This window comes from Saimiri boliviensis, chromosome 9 (genome assembly GCF_048565385.1).
Source record: "Saimiri boliviensis isolate mSaiBol1 chromosome 9, mSaiBol1.pri, whole genome shotgun sequence".
NCBI classification, from domain to species: Eukaryota; Metazoa; Chordata; class Mammalia; order Primates; family Cebidae; genus Saimiri; species Saimiri boliviensis.
In genome coordinates this window covers 45,721,448-45,739,536 of record NC_133457.1, presented here as the reverse complement: position 1 = coordinate 45,739,536, position 18,089 = coordinate 45,721,448, and the positions used below count along the sequence as shown (strand labels likewise).

Genomic DNA, 18,089 nt, shown 5'->3' with positions numbered 1-18,089 from the left:
GACAAGAGGCAGACCACAGAGAAGAACTGCAGTTATGACTCTTATCAGCCTCTCTAAAGGCTCAGAGGTTAGAGTTTTTCAAAGATAGTTTGGTAGGCAGGGTACTAATAAGTAGGTGCTGCCGATTAGCTGGGGATGCAAGCACAGGGGCATGGAAGATAGTCCTTGTGTGCTGGAGGGGCACTCTGGGTAAACAGCCACAGGACCAGTTGGGAGTCCTGAGTCTGGGTGGGGTGAGTGGTTGCCAGAATGCGAAAGTCTGAAAAACATCTCAAAAAAACAATCTTAGGTTCTACAATAGTGATGCTATATAAAGGAGCAATAAGTCACAAATCTTGTGACCTCCAGTCACCTGACTCTTGAGCAGTAATGGATTAGAGAGAGTAGATCTTACCAGAATTCAGTCCCGTTTCATGGTTAGCTTAGCCTACACTGAAGAATGAGTACAAACACCCAGGTTGTGAGGCTAGACGCAAATTGGAATCAGCCATGCTAGATTTCTCTGTCATAATCTTTGCAAAGGCAGTTTCAATCAGAACCTCTCTAGTCTAGGGAGATCCCAGAGAAACCTGAAAAACGGAATACCCAGCTATGATGGGAATGGAGATCTGATATGTCTCATCATACCTCCCCCGCTTTGGAGTACACGCACAACTGACCAGCGTTAACATTAAAACAGAGATCATAAAACTGAGTAGACAGACTACGGCAATGAGACACCGAATTCCAACCTGACTGGTATAGCATCACATGACAGATAGCAGACCCTTGAAGGAAGTGAACATATTTTACTTTAAAATACATTTCTTTAACATATTTTGAAATAGCCCTGCATGGCCATCTTTTGTGGGAGAAATTTTCACCTGTAGAGTGAAATCTCCATGAACAGAGTCAGGTCTTCTCTTTCCAGGCTTTTCTTGGATCTAGATGAGATTCATGGAGAGTCTGACACCTTTCAAGTCTGAAAAGAGACATTTGCCATCTATTCTCTCTGAAGACTGCTATCTGTGAGGCTTCACCTACACACCAAAAACCTTGGCCTTCACAACTGCCCTTATCTTTACCCAAGCATTTGTTTTCTACTGACTTCAAGTCCTTATATAAAACTTAACGCTTTCAGCCGCCAATCAGAAAATCTTTAAATTTACCTATGACCTATAAGCACTTCCTCAACCCTGCCTTCAAGATATCGTACCACATAGGCTGATCCAATGTATATCTTCTATATATTGATTTATAATTTTACCTATAACTCCTGTCTCCCTAGAATGTATAAAATCAAATTGTAACCTGACCAGCTCAGTCACACTTTGGAAAAAGCTCTTGAGATGGTTCTCAGGCCATGGTCACTCACATTGGTTCAGAGTAAACCTCCACACTTTTCATGGGGGAAAGAAAAGTGGAAGATATAGATGATTTTTGAGGAGGAATACGTGATATTTTAAAGGAGGTAAACAGGCTTGAAGAACAGACAATAGCCTGGGGAAACATCTCTACGGGCTCCAAGTGTGGAGTCAGGGCCAACCTTTCTTCCTATGAGTTAGTCTCCTCTGTTTGATGAAATTATGGGGGTGAAAGGGTGGGGAGGAGCAAGACCACTGAACGTCTTCTGGAAGAAATTCTCTTAGTCAAATGAGGAACTCAGCATTTGGGGTTCCTCAGGTCCTCTCAGTTGGAAGTTGAAAGCAGCAGATTTCAGGATTTCATTTTCTGAGCCCCAACATGTGAAACCCGGCAGCAGAAAGCAGGTCACACTCCCATAATCAATCACACTAATATTTCTGGTATATAACATATAAGTATGCACCCACATTGTGATAAAGAAAGACTTAAACATGGCCTCATATTACTCCGGGTCAGGTTTAGAAGCCAAATGAGCTAGGAGTCATTTCGATTTTTCTGAGCTTTTGAATGTGAAACGGCACATCGGGATTATGAACCTGTATTATCTCATCCCAGCAGTAAACTCGAAGTCTGGCATTTTGCTCTTTCTTCGGCATTTCTTCGGTGTCATCATCAGTCATGAAAGAGGCTGTTCTTCCATCAGACCCAGGAGATTTAGGGAGCAGTTGAACACAGACTCAAAAACCTACCTGATGGAAGTCGGATTCCCTTTACATACTAGAGGATATGCAATGCCTGTAAAGTAGCCTGACGTATTCTTTTGTAGCAGGATGTGAACATTCACTCTTATTGTGGAAAAAAATAGTCATTTGGTTCTTCTTTTCTCTGAAGCAGTAGAAAGACGGAATGTAAATATTTCCTTCCCCAGGGACGGTTTCAGGATGAAGTGAAGCAGTTATTTGGCTGCTAATGATATTGATAGGCTATCAAAAACTATTGAGAAAAGAGCAGGAGCAGAGCCTGGGCGAGGCAAAAGGCAGAGGATATGGAATCTGTAGGACCTGAGGGAGAGAGAGTTGTGGTGACCTCCAGAGCAGAGGCCGCCCGCCTACTTCTCCCCGGCAGGACCCTGACGACATGGAGGATGTAAGGAGGATGTAATTGCTTGTGGTGCACCAGAAAGCTAGTCTAGACCGGAGATGCTCTGTTTCCTGGACAATCGTAACAAACTCCCTGCAAGGCAAGGAACCACAGGAGAGATAGACCTGAGCAAGCCCAGCAAACAGGGATAAAGGGTATTTCCGCGTGAATTCGGTTTCTTGGACAACTGAGTACCACAACTCCTCAGCCCCTCTCCCTTTGTTCCAACTGTGTGAGGCCTGGATGAATGACATAATCTCAGGAGTTAGTGGGGAAGGTTGTCTCAGAAATGAAGGGCTATGTCTCCCACCAACTCAGCAGGACAGGGGTTCAGAGTAAAAATTAAAACAGATTTACAGTAAAATAAGGTATTTCTTGCACACCCAAGTTTGCAATCTGAGGTCAACGACCACTATCATTTAATTAGGATATTAAATGTTACTGTGCTATAGTATGTTTGGTTATAACGGCAACCGATGGTCCTTAAAAACAAAATTTTAGAACGCCTTTCTGGCTTGTTTCATTCTGAGAAAACGATGCCAAAATGACGTACTGGTAGGTTCACCACACGCACACACACACAAGACACATAAGAACCATGCACAAACACACACAGAAAACAACTCTACATATATAAATATATAAAGATTTAGGCATTGAAACTGAGGTCTGTCTTTCTATTTTTAAAAATTCTATGTACTATGAGCATTTTATGACAGAAAAGAATTGGCATATGAATACTAATGTAAGTACCTATAAATTAAGATTATTAAAGGAGAGTGCTCCATAGACTTTAAGTCCTAGAAGAGTCTTAGAGAAATGTAGTCCCATTTGACAGGTAAGAATAAGACTCTCACATAGTATAAAGTACCTGTGGTGATTTTAAAATATTGCTCCCAAATTCTTTGTCACGTCACCCATTGAGAGGCGGGGAGCTATGTCCCATTGCTTTGAATTTGCGTGACTTGCACCTGCTTGGATCAAGAGAGTATGGGAGAAGTGATACTCTATGATTTCCGAGGCTATGTCATAAATACCCCTGCAGTTTCCACAGGCGCTACATTCACCCTAGAGGAAGCCAGATGTCATATTGCAACTATTGTCTTTAAACTGCCAGCCGAAAAAGTCACGTGCAGGTGTCCGAGATGATGGCCCCAACTGCGCTCCCAGTCAACTACCAGCACTAACCACTAGAGGGAGGCATTTTGAGTATCCAGCCTAGCTGAGCCATCAGAAGAAAGACTGCAATAGTAGAAGAAACTCCCCGTGAAAACTATCCAACCTAAGCCTTTCCCAAATGTCTGATGCAGAAAATTTGAGCAAAATAAAAAGGTTGTTTTAAGCCACTAAGTTTTGTAGTAATAATGACTAGAATATCCAAGGGTCATGGAGATAAGGGACTTAATAATGGGACTCAGGCTAGAAACCAACTTTCCCTTCTCACTTAGGGTATTCCTGTGGCCCAGCATAATCTAATGAGAAGAGACTGGATCAAGACAGAGAATCATATTTACATAGTCATAGTTTATTCCTAACTTTGGCACTGTTGTTAAATTCTGTAGCATTCTTTGAGTACCACCAATTGCTCCTACATTGTGTCAGGGACTGTTAAACATAGGGTGACATTAAAAGAGGATACAATGGGTGGGGGAGAAGTTGTCAAATTCACCTCATTCCCATATTCCTGGAAAGATAAAATTGTAACTGCTGAAAAAATGACAGATGTTCACAAAGCATGGACAAACGTTTAGATAAGGAGTAATCCTTACATGATGTTTTAATCATGATACAGTATAACCATTCCCATTTTTTTTTTTTTATTAAGATAGGAAATGAAACCAAATAAAATCTGTGAAGCTGTCGGTCATCTTTGGGAAGGCCTCAAGGGAACAAGGGAGAGTCTTGAGCTCGGTATCCTTTCATCGTGGAAGCATTCATACCAGGGGAATTGACTAACGCTTTGCAGTGGGTTGAATGATGGCTTCCAATGAGATCTGTCCATGTCTTAGTCTTCAGAACCTGTGAATGTGACCTTACGAGGAAAAATGGATTTTACAGGTGTAATTAAGTTAGGAATATTGAGATGATATCATCCTGGATTATCCAGGGGGGTCCTAAATCAGATGGAAAATGTCCTCATAAACAATTTCAGAGAGAGTGAAACCTGCAGATACCTTGATTTCAGGCTTCTAGCCTCCAGAACTGTGAGATAATAAATACATTTCTGTTGGTTAAACCATCTCCAAAACTGGGGCAATGTTTTAGAGTAGCTCCAGGGATCTAATAAAGGCTCATTAAAAGAGAGTTGTAAGAGCCCTAGAAGAACAAGGCTGTCCTCTCAGGGTATCAACAGCGGCTATAGCACTACGGCCACATAAGTAGATGTGGGACAGTAGTCAGACTCATACCAGGAGTTTCTCAGCAAAAGTCAGACATTTCACAGGCTGTTTAATTCCAGAGACATTACTGATTCGGACATGCTGATCACATGCTGTTGTTGGTGAGTATGTGTCTGTCTCCTCAGCTGAATTGTGAATTTCTAAAGACCAAGGGCCTTCATTTCTTTCTTCAACAAAACTTAATTGAAAGACTGTGACGTTCTCCACTCTTTGCTAGGGCTGTGACAAGATGCTGAGTAACACACAGTTATTGCTTTCAAGACGCCAGCCGACCTTCGGTGATACACCACTTTGAGTTCAACTAATGTTTGATGGAGGAAATAAATACGGATAAAGCAGTTTGGAAGAATAGATAGCTTTGTACCGACAGATACCTGGGTTCAAGTTGTGTACACTTAGATAATTTCCTTAACTGAAAAATGGAAAAAAAAAAATATGTACCTTGTAGGGCTTCTAGGATGAGTAGCATATATACAAAATATAGGTCCTACATAAAATACATATTTCTCAATGCTTGTGATGTTGCTTATGAATGAGGAGCTAATGTTCCAGCAAAGCTTATCCCTTGCAACCTTGCATCAATATTTTAGTACATTTTCCATGTGTTTTTACTTCTTTCATTTTTCTCCAGCTTTCTAATGTAGGCAGGGCAGGGATGATTCTCACAGGGAACAAAAGAACAAGATACTGAATCCATAAAAGAAGAGGTGGCAGCAAACTGACGCAAGAACAGAAAATCAAACACCGCCTGTCCTCACTCATAGGCGGGTGTTGAACAATGAGAACACAGGGACACAGGGAGGGGAGCATCGCACACTGGGGTCTGCGGGGGGAACTAGGAGAAGGACGGCAGGGAGGTGGGGGTTGGGGAGGGATAACATGGGAGAAATGTCAAATACAGGTGATGGGGAGGAAGGCAGCAAACCACATTGCCATGTATGTACCTATGCAACAATGCTGCATGTTCTGCACATGGACCCCCAAACCTAAAACGCAATAAAATATATTTTTTAAAAAGAGTGGTAATGGAGCTAGAAACCCCCCCCGCCCCGATTTCCCATCTCACAGGGCCCTGTATGTCCCACCACAGCCATGCCGCTCACCCAACTGAGAAAGCCCCTCAAGGAAAAAGGGTGGTCTGCTCACAATTACGGTTTAAACATGGCTCATCTTCCTTAAGAGCAAATTTTACCCAAAGATTTGGGGAATGATATATCTTTAAAATACTGCAACAACACAGCTTCATTTTAAAGAAAGCAAAACCTGAATTATAATAATAAATACTTACCTGCATCGGTCTCTGTTCTAACCATTTAAAAATTCAGTATTTCATTTAACTCTTACAACTTTCCCAAGCAGATCTTATCAGTATCCTCATTCTACACATTAAGAAACCAAGAAATGAAAGCAGTTAAAAGCCCTGCACAAAGCTACAGTCAGTGGCAGAGCTGGGATTTGAGCCAAGGAGATCTGGCTCTAGAGGTTCCAATTTTTAACCACTTTGTTAGAAATATTTCGATAATTTATTACGAATATTTTATTTTATTTTTTTTTTTGAGACGGAGTTTTGCTCTTGTTACCCAGGCTGGAGTGCAATGGCGCGATCTCGGCTCACCGCAACCTCCGCCTCCTGGGCTCAGGCAATTCTCCTGCCTCAGCCTCCTAAGTACCTGGGATTACAGGCATGCGCCACCATGCCCAGCTAGTTTTTTGTATTTTTAGTAGAGACGGGGTTTCACCATGTTGACCAGGATGGTCTCGATCTCTCGACCTCGTGATCCACCTGCCTCGGCCTCCCAAAGTGCTGGGATTACAGGCTTGAGCCACTGCGCCCGGCCTATTACGAATATTTTAATGAACCTAGGGTACCAGGGTTACCGTTATTTTATTCTGTTGTCTATCATTGTGGGCGTAGGTAAGGGGAAGATGTTGAGGAGAATTTCAGAAGCACTGTGCTACACAGGCTGTTTACAGAAATGATTTTTAAGGATCAATGGTGTGTGTGTGTGTGTGTGTGTGTGTGTGTGTGTGTGTGTAGAGAGAATATGAGAGAGCAAGAGAGCAAGCATTTCACAGTGTGTGCAATTTTAGCTTAATTAGAATAGGAAGACTATTAACAAGTTATTTTTAAATGCACCAAAGATCAGGAGGTAAGTTAGAATTAAATTACACCGTGTGAGGCTGATTGGCAGCCCATGTAATGTGGGCAAGTTCACAATCTTGTCTTTATCAGCACAGTTTGCAGCGTAGGCCTGAAAGGCATGGCCCCAAACCCACAGAGTGTGGAGCTATAATTATTCAAGTAAAAAAAAAAAAAAGAAACTAATTGGAAATGTGATAAGCGATGGTTAGCTAGCCTATTTGAGGAGGAAAATGAACAAAATGAGCAGATGCCAACTCTTGTGGCTTCAGTGAAAAAGGATAGATACACTCGTTTAAATGAAAAGTTCCCTGTCACCTGAAGACAGAATTTGCCTTAGGACAGGACCATTAGCGTGTCATTCGCATAAAGAGCTTAAAATAAAAACAGCCACCACAAATAGGAACTCCTGGGCACAAATACAGGCTGCATTCAAAGGATGCTGACTGGTACAAGGGACTGAGTCCGTGCTGAGGGCACTTGGAGACTAATTGCCAGTTGGGAACGTTCCTGACCTTGCAGTAGCAAGAACTAAAATAACCCCAGCAAAACACAGCGTGGAAGAAGGGTGAGGGGTCAGAAGACCTTGGCTCCTGTTTTGGCTGAAGCTCTTGGGCTGGAGCCCAGAGTCCATGTGCATTTGAGGAACGACTATTCCTCCCTGGGCTCCCTCGTGGCTAACTCCCTCCTCTCCGGTGCTCACTGCATCTGCCTCCTCCTTATCCTGGACTGGTGAATCAGACCCTTGAGGTCTCCAGAGGCTCCACGTTGTTACCCCCTAACGCCAGCTTTATCTTGTGTTCCAGGTGGGAGTCTGAGCTCTGGAGTCCAACTGTTCCAGCTCAAATTCCCATGCCAACAATTGCGGCCCTCAGGAAGACCTTGCTCTCTGCCTCAGTTTCCTCCTCTGTAAGACAGGGGTAAGATACTTCACAGAATTGTTGAGGGCCTTCAAGCAGATAAAGAAGGTAAAAGAGAGAATAGTGCTTGGCCTTTACCAAGTGCTCAACCAATGTTAGCAATTAATAAGAATTTGCCCCCTTGGGTGGAGCTCCCTCATTTCAATCATTTGCATTCACACCTCCTGTAGTTGCCATGAATAAGTATCATCTACTTAATGTATTTTAAAAATCAATTCAAGTTTTTAATCTCGGCCATATTTCAAGCAACGTTATGTGTGAAAGCCCAGGCTTACTTACTGTGTTAATTTTTCTAATACATGTTAATGATCCACTCAAATAAAGGTGGATCTATTTTTATAAAGGTGGCACAATCTTAAATCATCTCAGATACAAGTACACATTTCACACATTAGGAAACACAGCCTACACACATTCACTCATCTGCCATTGTTCTCTGAGCAAGCGTCTAGACAACACTTATCATACGAATGCAGAGGAAGTCAGGCAATCCAAGCGGAAAAGTGTCCTTTCTGCCTCCACTGAGCAGAGACCCAGGGAGCGGTGGCAACAGTGAGCCAGCAGCAGGGCTTTTCTTCATGGGGTTGCCTTTTGGTCTTGCTTGGGCAGGTCGATCCCTCAGGAAACAGCAGGAAGTAAAGAACCAAGCATGTCAGGTTTTCCAAATTCCCGTTCCAAGACAACTTGGCCTTGCCTCTCCACTCTACCTGCTGAGACCTGAGCTCATTTGAGCTCTCTAACCATACGATTCCTCGTCTGTTAAATGGGCATAGTATGTACTTCACCAAGCTAGTGGTGGATCGGATCCAATGACATAGCGAGTACTCGGTGAGTGAGCGTTCTCAGAGTATCAGTGCTCATTCTCCTCTGATGTAAAGGTTCTCTAGGTTTTACCTAAAAACCTGCGTCTTTGCCTAAGCAGTCCTTGGCATACTAAACCAACTTAACATTGGCAAGCGTGTAGTGAAGGCTTCCCAAAAAGTTCAAGACCCATCTTCAAAAGCCTAGTGTGTCTTTTTACCACAATTGTATCTTGAATAGGATGAGGCTTGTAAAATCTCATTTCATACATGATGAAACCGAGGCATGGAGAGGTTAAGTAATTCTCGCAGATCACAAAGCCGCTCAATGGAGGAGCAAGTCACCTCTACAACTAGTCACGACTAAAATTGCTACTAGTAAAGACAAGACTGTAACTAAGGCCCAGAGGAGGACCACATCATCTAGCTCAGTGATTCTCCACTGAGAGGGACTTGGTCTTTCAGGGGACATTTGGCAAGATCTGGAGAAACTTCTGGTTGTCACAGCTGTGGGGTGGGTGCTACTGGCATCTAGTGGGTGGAGGCCGGGGATGCTCTCAACAGCCCACAGTCCACAGGACGGCTTCCCTCCTCCCAACACACAATCATCCAATGCAAAAATAAGTCAGCAGTGCTCAGGCTGAAATACCCTGGTGCAGGCATCATGACATTACCTATTTAGAGCCTAGCTGATAACTGAGAAAAGCCACAGAATCTCTCAGATTCCAAAACAGGCAGCATGAAGCTCAGGCAGAAAATCTCACGCACTTTGTCACGAGGAGTGACCTGGAGCCAATTTCCTAAGGCATATTCGTCTCACTATTCAGGTTAGTCGATTAAAAGCACCAAATGGATGTGGTATCTGGGAATATGACAAGAGTCAAGAAGAGAGCCAACAGCTTGCTGGCCTGAGAAATGGAGAAAACAGAAGCAGCATCGGCTGTGAAAATCCCTGCAAGAAACAAGCCACGTGGATAGAGGCAGTGCCTGAGGCTGTGGGGAGAGGTCTTCTGGGCATTCAGAGGGACATTATGCCATAATGTACGCATGGCGGGCAGGGCATGAGCAACAACCGCTTCATCTCAATTACTGAGCTTCTGTGACTCTTTTGTTTTGAGATGGAGTCTCACTCTGTCTCCCAGGCTGGAGTGCAGTGGTGCAATCTCTGCTGACTGCAACCTTCGGCTCCCAGGTTCAAGCAATTCCCCTGCCTCAGCCTCCCGAGTAGCCGGGACTACAGGTGTGTGCCACCATGCCCAGCGAATTTTTTTTTTTTTTTTTTTTTTAGTAGAGATGGGGTTTCACCATGTTAGACAGGATGGTCTCGATCTCTTGACCTCGTGATCTGCCCGCCTTGGCCTCCCAAAGTGCTGGGATTATAGGTATGAGCCAGCGTGCCCGGCCTTCTGTGTCTTTTTTTTTAAGGAGTGTGAAACTGTCGGTTGAGGAAGACAGAAAGTATGAAAAAGTTGGAGATGATTTATGTGGTGATGTTTTCTATTTAAGTTGCAAAATAACCCAATGAGGCAAATGGACTTCGCTACCAGGAATGGGAACAGGAGGCACGACGCTCACCTGAGTATTTTGCTTTATTCGCTCTAATAAACATTTTATTCATATAAAAGACAAACAATGCATAGAACGAAAATAAGTGCTTGAGAATTCTGATATAAAAAGAGTATACAGCATTCACATTCCTATTTTAATACATGAGTACAGCTGAAGTGTTCCATAAAAGAATAAAACTTTCTTTTTATGTATAGTAGTGAAAAAAGTCAGTATTTTTAGGAACTACAGAATGTTATTCCTTGGTCTTTTTTCTTGAATAAGAAAAAAAAACATAAATAAAACACGCCACAGTATCATCTGACACTACATTCCAGTTTATGCTGATGATAACCCAGAAGTGAGAATACTCTTGAATCCTGAATGTCTCATGAATGGGCCAGTATTCTAGAAACTCACCACTAGAGGTCAATGAGCAACAGCTATTGGGATGGTATCAGCATGCCCAACGGTGCAAGTGGAATTTCTAGGCACATCGATGCGACTGCAGCCACACTGGCTTTAACTCTCAGCCCACTCACACGGAGCAGGGTGCCCAGAGGTTCCGCCTAATTTCAAACTTTTGCATGTATCCTAAAATCTCAATAAAATGAGACCTTTCAACATCCAAACAGAGCTGATTTTCTCATTCCCGGTCCCTCTCTAATATTCCTATTTGTCTGAAAATAAGTAGCTTCAAAACAGTTTTAAAAAAAGAGATTACTTGCAGCATTGACACTTCTTTGTTGGTTAACAAGTTTCCTATGGAGTATTAAAGCTCACACTTGGTTCTGGTCCTTGCGGACACACATTTCCTAACTGCAAAATGGGACTTACGTGTCCCACATTCAAGTCCTCCGGCAATTTCTGCAAAGGTAGGGAAGGCTGGCGTGATGGAGAGAGAACGGGAACCATGAGAAAAGCTTCTTGGCGTGAAGGGCTCCTCTCTCCAATGCAGAGGGTAAAACTATTGCCATAGAAGCGAAAGAGACTTGGGCTAACTGGGACCCTTAGAGAAGTTCCCCTTTAGTCCAATAAAAGACCAACTTCAAATCTTACACCAGGCGAGGCAGTCAAAATCGTATCCAGCCAGAGAATAAATGCTAAGGGACCTTGGTTAGGTGCAGATTTACAAGGGACCTCGGTTAGGTGCAGATTTAATTCTTAGACTAGGGTCGGGGTAGGCACTGGGAAGAGCTAATGTTTACAGTGAGGAGTGAGGCAGTTTTGTAAGCATCTCCACACCTTCACCTTCTGTGAACGTGGACTGGAGAGAACTGAAAACCATCTGTCATCCTTACCCGGGGATCCAGATTTTTCTGCCAAATCTCCAAATATTTATGATACGGCTTCGCTTTTTGAAACGCTGAGCTGACCAAACAATACATATGTTGAGAGTGCCCAAGGTCTTAGTCCTGACAATGATAGTATTGTCCAGTTCAAAGCCTGTTCATTAGGCCAAACTGTGCTTGAACACTCAGGAGCCCAGAAAGATGGAACCCGCTGATTGGTGTTTCAATACAAAACTAGAGAATCAAGTCAAGTGTAATGAAAAAAGGAATGAAAAAGATGAAGCCTTGAGTGGGGATTTTCTCCTTTTTGGGAAAGGATAAAGGCTGGGAGCAGAGACTAGTAATGTTAAGTTTAGGAGGAAGATGAAAAAAAGACCTATTTTTCATTAGTAGATGGTGGGGCGACTGTATGGATGGAGAAATCTGTTCTGATTTTTCTGCAGCCCAGGAAGGTAAAAAGTGGGGCTCACAACCTTTAAGGTACTAAAAGATAGTGGAGTTTCTAAACTACATTGAGAGAGAGTTTCTAAAGGAGCCCCTCAGATGTGGTGCCTGGAGCTTAACTGAAAAGTCCAGGAGAAACAAAGGCACACAGGAACCCCAAACGGTGCCACTGTACTTAGTTCCATGGCCAGATGAGAACCCCTAGGCAGGGAATGATTATTTTGCAAACTCAAGTGCCATGTGGTCAAAGGTGGCTGTGAGACATGGAGCCACTGTCCTCGTGCAAAGTTCCCTGTTTTATAGAGAACCACTGCAGGTGTGATTGTCAAATGCTCATGCTGTCATGGGTCCCTTCCTTCTTTGCTTGGTTCTGGAGCTCTCCAATAAAACCAATTTCCTGGGAATATTTGATCTTTATCCTTGTCTCTTTCCAAGGTATGGCTATATATATATATAGATATAGAAATATATAGATAGATATATATATATAAAACATAGCTATTCATATTTATATACAGGCAATAATAAAGTGCAAATGTTATTGGCTATTGTAAAAATCAATCTCATTTCCTGAGGAAGTGCTAACACAGCTTATCCTATGACGACGTCAAAGGCATAGAATGCTCTATGTCACCCACTCCCTGCCGCTGTGGTTCGGCTTAGCCCCACAGCTCACAGGGAGGGGAGTGACCCCCTTGGTTTTCCAGGAAGCATCAGTTCAGGGGCAGCTTCCTGCTGCCTCTGTTCTTTGGTGAAAGGGGCAGCCCCTTTGGACTTGGTCCAGCCTGCCCCGGAAGAGCTATTTGGTAGTGTTTAGGGAGCCGTCTTCAGGAATCTTCTCCTCCGAGCAGCTCCTCCCCGAGAGCCTGTCCAGGTGCTCCAGCTCACTGAAGCGTTCCGCCACACACTGGGCTGTGAGGCGGGCCTCCGGGTCGTGGTCCCAGCACTCAGTCAACGTCTCACACACCATCTGGATGCCCTGTGGCGGGAAAGGGCACCATGAGTTGCTGGGCTCCGCGAGGGACAAGGTGGCCTGCTGACCCTGCTGCTATAGTGAGGGCAGGGTCCAAAAGTACCTGTGCATTTAACGTGTGCTGACGGAGCGCCGTCTGCTGGAGGCCAGCCAGTTCCACGTGGAAAGCGGGGGTTGTGCCGGTGGTGGCAGCCGTGATGGAAACCTGTCACACCTGTTGGCTCTGGTACTACCCGATCACAATAGGTCCTGACAGCACAGTGACCCTCTGCTGGGCGGGCTTCTGGGCTACACTAACACAACACCTGAAAATTCCCCATGTCGTAGCCCCTAATATCATTTTCACACCTTTCTATTTAGAGAAGTTTTAGGTTCACAGCAAAATTGCGTGGCAGGTGCAGAGTTTTCACAAAGGCCTTCCCCACACATCACAGCCTTCTCCACCTCGACATCACGCGTCTACGTGGTACATCTGCTATGACTGATGAACTGACACCGACACATCATTATCAATCAAACTCATAGTTTACATCAGGGCTCACTCTCGGTGTTGTATACTCCATGGATTTTGACAAATGTATAGTGACACGTATCTACCATTATAGTATCATACAGAATAGTTTATCTGACCCCGCCCCCAAGTCCCCTGCATTCCACTTATCTGTCCCGCCCTCCATTCCCCTAAACTCCTGGTAACCACTGACCGTCTACTGTCCCTGTAGTTTTTGCCTTTTCCAGAGTGTCATATAGCTGGGTCACACACACTGTTCTGTCAGAACAGGGCTGACTACCCCAGTCAGAGTTGTACGCAGGCCTCAGTGTGGTTTTATTTGGAAAGGCCACACATCTTGCGGAGTGATTCAGTAGCAGCGTCTACGAGCTCCCAAGGGATGACCTCCGGGATGCTCCATTCCTCTCCCACAACATGAGGTTGGACCCTCTGAAACAGCTGCCTTTGTGGGTCAGGTGTGCTTAACGCTATGCCATTTCATAGGGCTCACCCCAAGCCCCTCAAGGCCCCATCCAAGGAGCCCATCCAGGAGATCCTGTCCAGCAAGTGGCCACAGTTTTCTCTCACTGGCCTCATTTTTATTTTCCACTGCAAATATTTTTGCTATCATTTCCAATCCTTTTTGGAAATAAAGCAGGCGGGAGTTAAATAAATGCTGTGATAGGTGGAAACAGACTGTGCTCCCCCCAGTTACGAGATCAACATTGCCAATGGCGAGCCCTCACGCAGGTGGCTGGAGTGGGGTGGACAAATCATAAAACTACCTGGGAGAGCTGGCACTTTCTCTACTTGCCTTCTAATACCAACAACTCTCCAAACACACCTAGGAGCCTGTCTCTCCCTCCCCACCCCATGAGTTCATAATGTTAAATTAATTGCATAATTCACCTAATTGACAGCATTGACTGATGGCCCTGTTAAGAGTAGAGTGTTACTGTTGGTATACAAGTAACATTTTTTTTATTCTGGCACTGTACTTACAGGCAGTAAATTAAATTAAATATTAAGCATTAACTTGAAATCAATAGGGCAACAAACCTCATTATGAGAAAAAATGTATTATGCAAATTCTTTTCAGAATTTTATCATCATGAATAATGGCTTCATTACGAGGACTATACAGCAGAGGAGGCCACAGAGTTTGAAAGAAACGTTAACACTCCAGCACATTCTAATTTCAGAACGTCTGCAAAACATTCTTACAGTTTTAGAGTCGAAGAAGATTTGCCCAAACAGAGAAGCCCGTGACCCACCACAGCCTGGTTCACCCCCACCCCCTCCAAGGACTTTAGTAAGGTCTGTCTGCTGAAGTGGCTCTGGGCCAGGACTGGCAGAGACCAGGCTTCCTGCTCCATTTTTCTTCCCGATTGTGCCTGATTTGTTTCTGTTTCTTATCTGAATGTGCCTTGCCCTTAGGGAAACCTACAGCTTAGCCTCAGCCTTCATGGTTGAGGGATTTCATCCAAAAGAGGCAATAAGAGGTTTTAGTCAGTAGGAAGAACAGTTTTCTCAGCGAGCTGGGCCACACTGTTCTCTCTCATTCTCCACGAAGGGCTCTTTCCTGGGTGTGTCAGACACACGCCCACTTCCGTCTCGCTCACAAACCATCGTGTTCTTTTTTCTCTGACCACTGCCCTCATCCAAGTGCCCCCAAACAAACAATTTGGATCGGCCTCTTTCTAAGTCCAGAACGGCTGCCCTGCTATCGTCAGCCTTAGCTACCATTTCTAGACAAGAAAATACAAGAGGCCGTTAGGATGTTCCCAGCAGACAGGTTTCTCCTTCCTTCCCAAGCATTCTCCTCTCCTTTGCTTTCCTTAATTCCAGAGTGAGGAGTCGGTCTCTTCTTTCCCACGTGTGCTCTCTGAGGCCTCCAAAGTCTGGGAGCACAGGCTGCAGCCACCTGTCCGCAACCCTCTGCATGTCCCAGTCACTTCTCCGTCCAGCTGCCTGACAAACTCTGCCTGTTTTGCATCTGCTAAGTATTTCCTTATGGAGCTGAAGATTCCCAGAAGAAAACATTTGGAATCCAGAGGGAATGAAATGTAAACTCCTGACGTGAAGGCCCAGGAGTAAGCAAGTAGCAGAGGCTACGAACTAAATGTTTTAACCCAGAACCAAGGGGGCTTGGAGAAGGTGACAAATGCCCTCCAAATGCCTATTTGTGAGCTCTCAGAGTATATATCAGCTGGTTGGAACCTATAATAATGGGATCATCCACTTCATTGAAATTTTCTTTATAAACAAAATTTAACAGGATCATAGAACACAATGGGACCTGCCCTCAGATTTAAGCCCAATAGTCCAGAATTCTCTGTCACCTAAGAGACAACTTTGAATGAATCTTACTGATCTTTCTCGACAGTCACTCCTTACCTGGTGGTTGAGCCAGAAGCTGGGAATTTCTGGTCGCCCTCGATCTCTCAACACGTTGTCCTTCATGCTTTCGACACAGGGGTGCTCCCGCACCTTGGAACCAAATGGAGGCTCATAATCTTTTACTTCTGTGAAGAAAGCCAGCAAACACAGGGTCACTGAGAGTGGCGTGGGCAGCCAAGGACATGAGCATGGTGAGATGCCTAGCCAGGGAGCTTAAAGCGCAAAGTAACGAATACATCTGTGATAAGAGCAAATTTTAATAATAATGATTGAAATAAGAAGGAAGGAGTGGTTAGGGGGAAGAGCTAGAGAAGTATTCCACAAATGACTGTTGAGTACTTCAAGTGTGCTAGGTGTTATGCTAACAGCTGGGGACAGAGTGGACAACAAGATTGACAGGGTCACAGGCATTCTCTACCCAAAGGGTGAAACTGATTCTTGGGAAGTGGAAACATCTTACGTATTACAGTGGTTCGGGAGCCTCCAGAGGCCCAGAATATACAAAGAGATTTAAAATGGGGTATTAAGTTTCATGTAGGTATTGAGGCATAAAAAGAAATGAAACTCTGGCACATGCTATAACATGGATAAACCCTGAAGACATTATGCCAAGTGAAATAAGCCAGACATAAAAGGACAAATATTGTATGAATCTGCTTCTCTGCAGCACCTTGAACAGGTATATTCAGAGATAGCATAATGGTGATTATCCAGGGGCAACCGGGGAGGAAGGGGAAATGAGAAGGTATCCTTTAATGGGTAGAGAATTTCAGCTGGGCAAATGAAAATGCTACAGAAAAATGAATAACGGTGATGATTGCACAACACTGGGAATGTACTCAGTGCCAGTAAATTGAACACTTAAAGATGGTTAAGATGAATTTTATGTCTATTTTACTATAGGGAGAAATCATGGAGAGTAGTGATTAAAAAAAAATATCGTCTACAGGCCAGGTGCTGTGGCTCGTGTTTGTAATCCCAGCACTTTAGGATGCTGAAGGAGGATTGCTGGAGTCTAGGACTTTGAGACCAACCTGGACAACACAGTGAGATCCTGTATCTATAAAAAATAAAAAACAAGCAAAACAACAAAAAACTTGTCTACAAAGACTCCTTATTATATCACTGATTTTAAAAAAGAAAAAAATGCTGTTTTAGTGGGAAGACAGAGGGGACAGATTAACAATATCAACAAAATTTTTAAAAGATAATCTTCCTCTGATGGTATAGTCTATAAAGAAAAGGATGGAGGAGAAGGTAACCCTTCACCAAGGCTTCAGGTTTCAACTAAGGTCCATTTCTTTATAAAAACTTCCTTGAACGTCCTTAAGAGACAATCTTGGTTAGATGCTCTGGGCAGGGCCCTATTCTTGCATGTACCGTATTTTATTTAATGTATTCACCTGCTGATTTTTTTTCACCTAACTGGACTGTGAGCATTTGGATGCAAGTTGAGTCCCTTTCTCAGTCTTGTCTTCTTGGTGACAATTGCAAGGGTCTCCCATGCAACAGGCTGTCAACAAATGCTTTGTTGAGTGAGTGAATGAATGAATCTCAGATTCTCTCCAAAGTGGCAGTACATAAACTCTGGATGACTAAGACAACAAAACATCAATTTAAATGAGCAGACTAATATAGTTGTCAACAGAGCATAGGATAGTTAAAAAGACAGAAAACACCCCGGTACTAAAACCTATCTGGGCTGAGAGGAGAGAATGGTCTAGATTCAACACTTTTCTCCAAAGTAAGTAGCATTTTTAGCCTTTCACTTCAAAATAATCTTATTTAATGAGGAAAACTTTCAATAAATTTGCACTTCTAGGCTAAGAATTGAAGCAGCTTTCATGGCAAGATGACATTTTGAAAAGGGATGGCTTGTTTGTGTTCTTTGTTCTCTTTTATCCCCTTTTCCAGAACCCTACTTGCATAATTATCTTCCTCAGCCTCACCCAAATAGTAGAGCTGCAGGATATTTTCTCTTTTATCGTTTTAAATACAGGGGAATTTGGGATGAAGGCCTCCCATCACACTGAGACAAGCACACACCTCCCTCCTCTGTGTCACGCTTTTGCCTTCAAGTGTCCAAGCCCTTAATCCAGACGGCCCTTGGGTGAGATCGGAATTGTGATTTGCATAATATTTACACTCTTATTTTTTGCTTCTATTCCCCATCTTCTACCAGACTGTAAATGCCTAAGGCCC

The 18,089-nt window shown here is 43.7% G+C and overlaps 1 protein-coding gene across 4 annotated transcripts in view; it reads right to left on the bottom strand.

Moving 5' to 3' along the window:
• Positions 1 to 10,325: 10,325 nt before the first annotated feature.
• Positions 10,326 to 18,089, bottom strand: part of TGFBR2 (transforming growth factor beta receptor 2) — an 87,655-nt gene continuing 79,891 nt past the window's right edge. For all 4 annotated transcript variants that reach the window (XM_074405776.1, XM_074405775.1, XM_003936065.4 and 1 more), the window contains 2 exons: positions 15,885 to 16,012; positions 10,326 to 13,003 (listed from right to left, as the gene is read on the bottom strand). In XM_074405776.1, the coding sequence (XP_074261877.1) occupies positions 12,824 to 13,003; positions 15,885 to 16,012 (308 nt within the window). In that variant the 3' untranslated portion in view covers positions 10,326 to 12,823. The remainder of the gene's footprint in view (positions 13,004 to 15,884; positions 16,013 to 18,089) is intronic.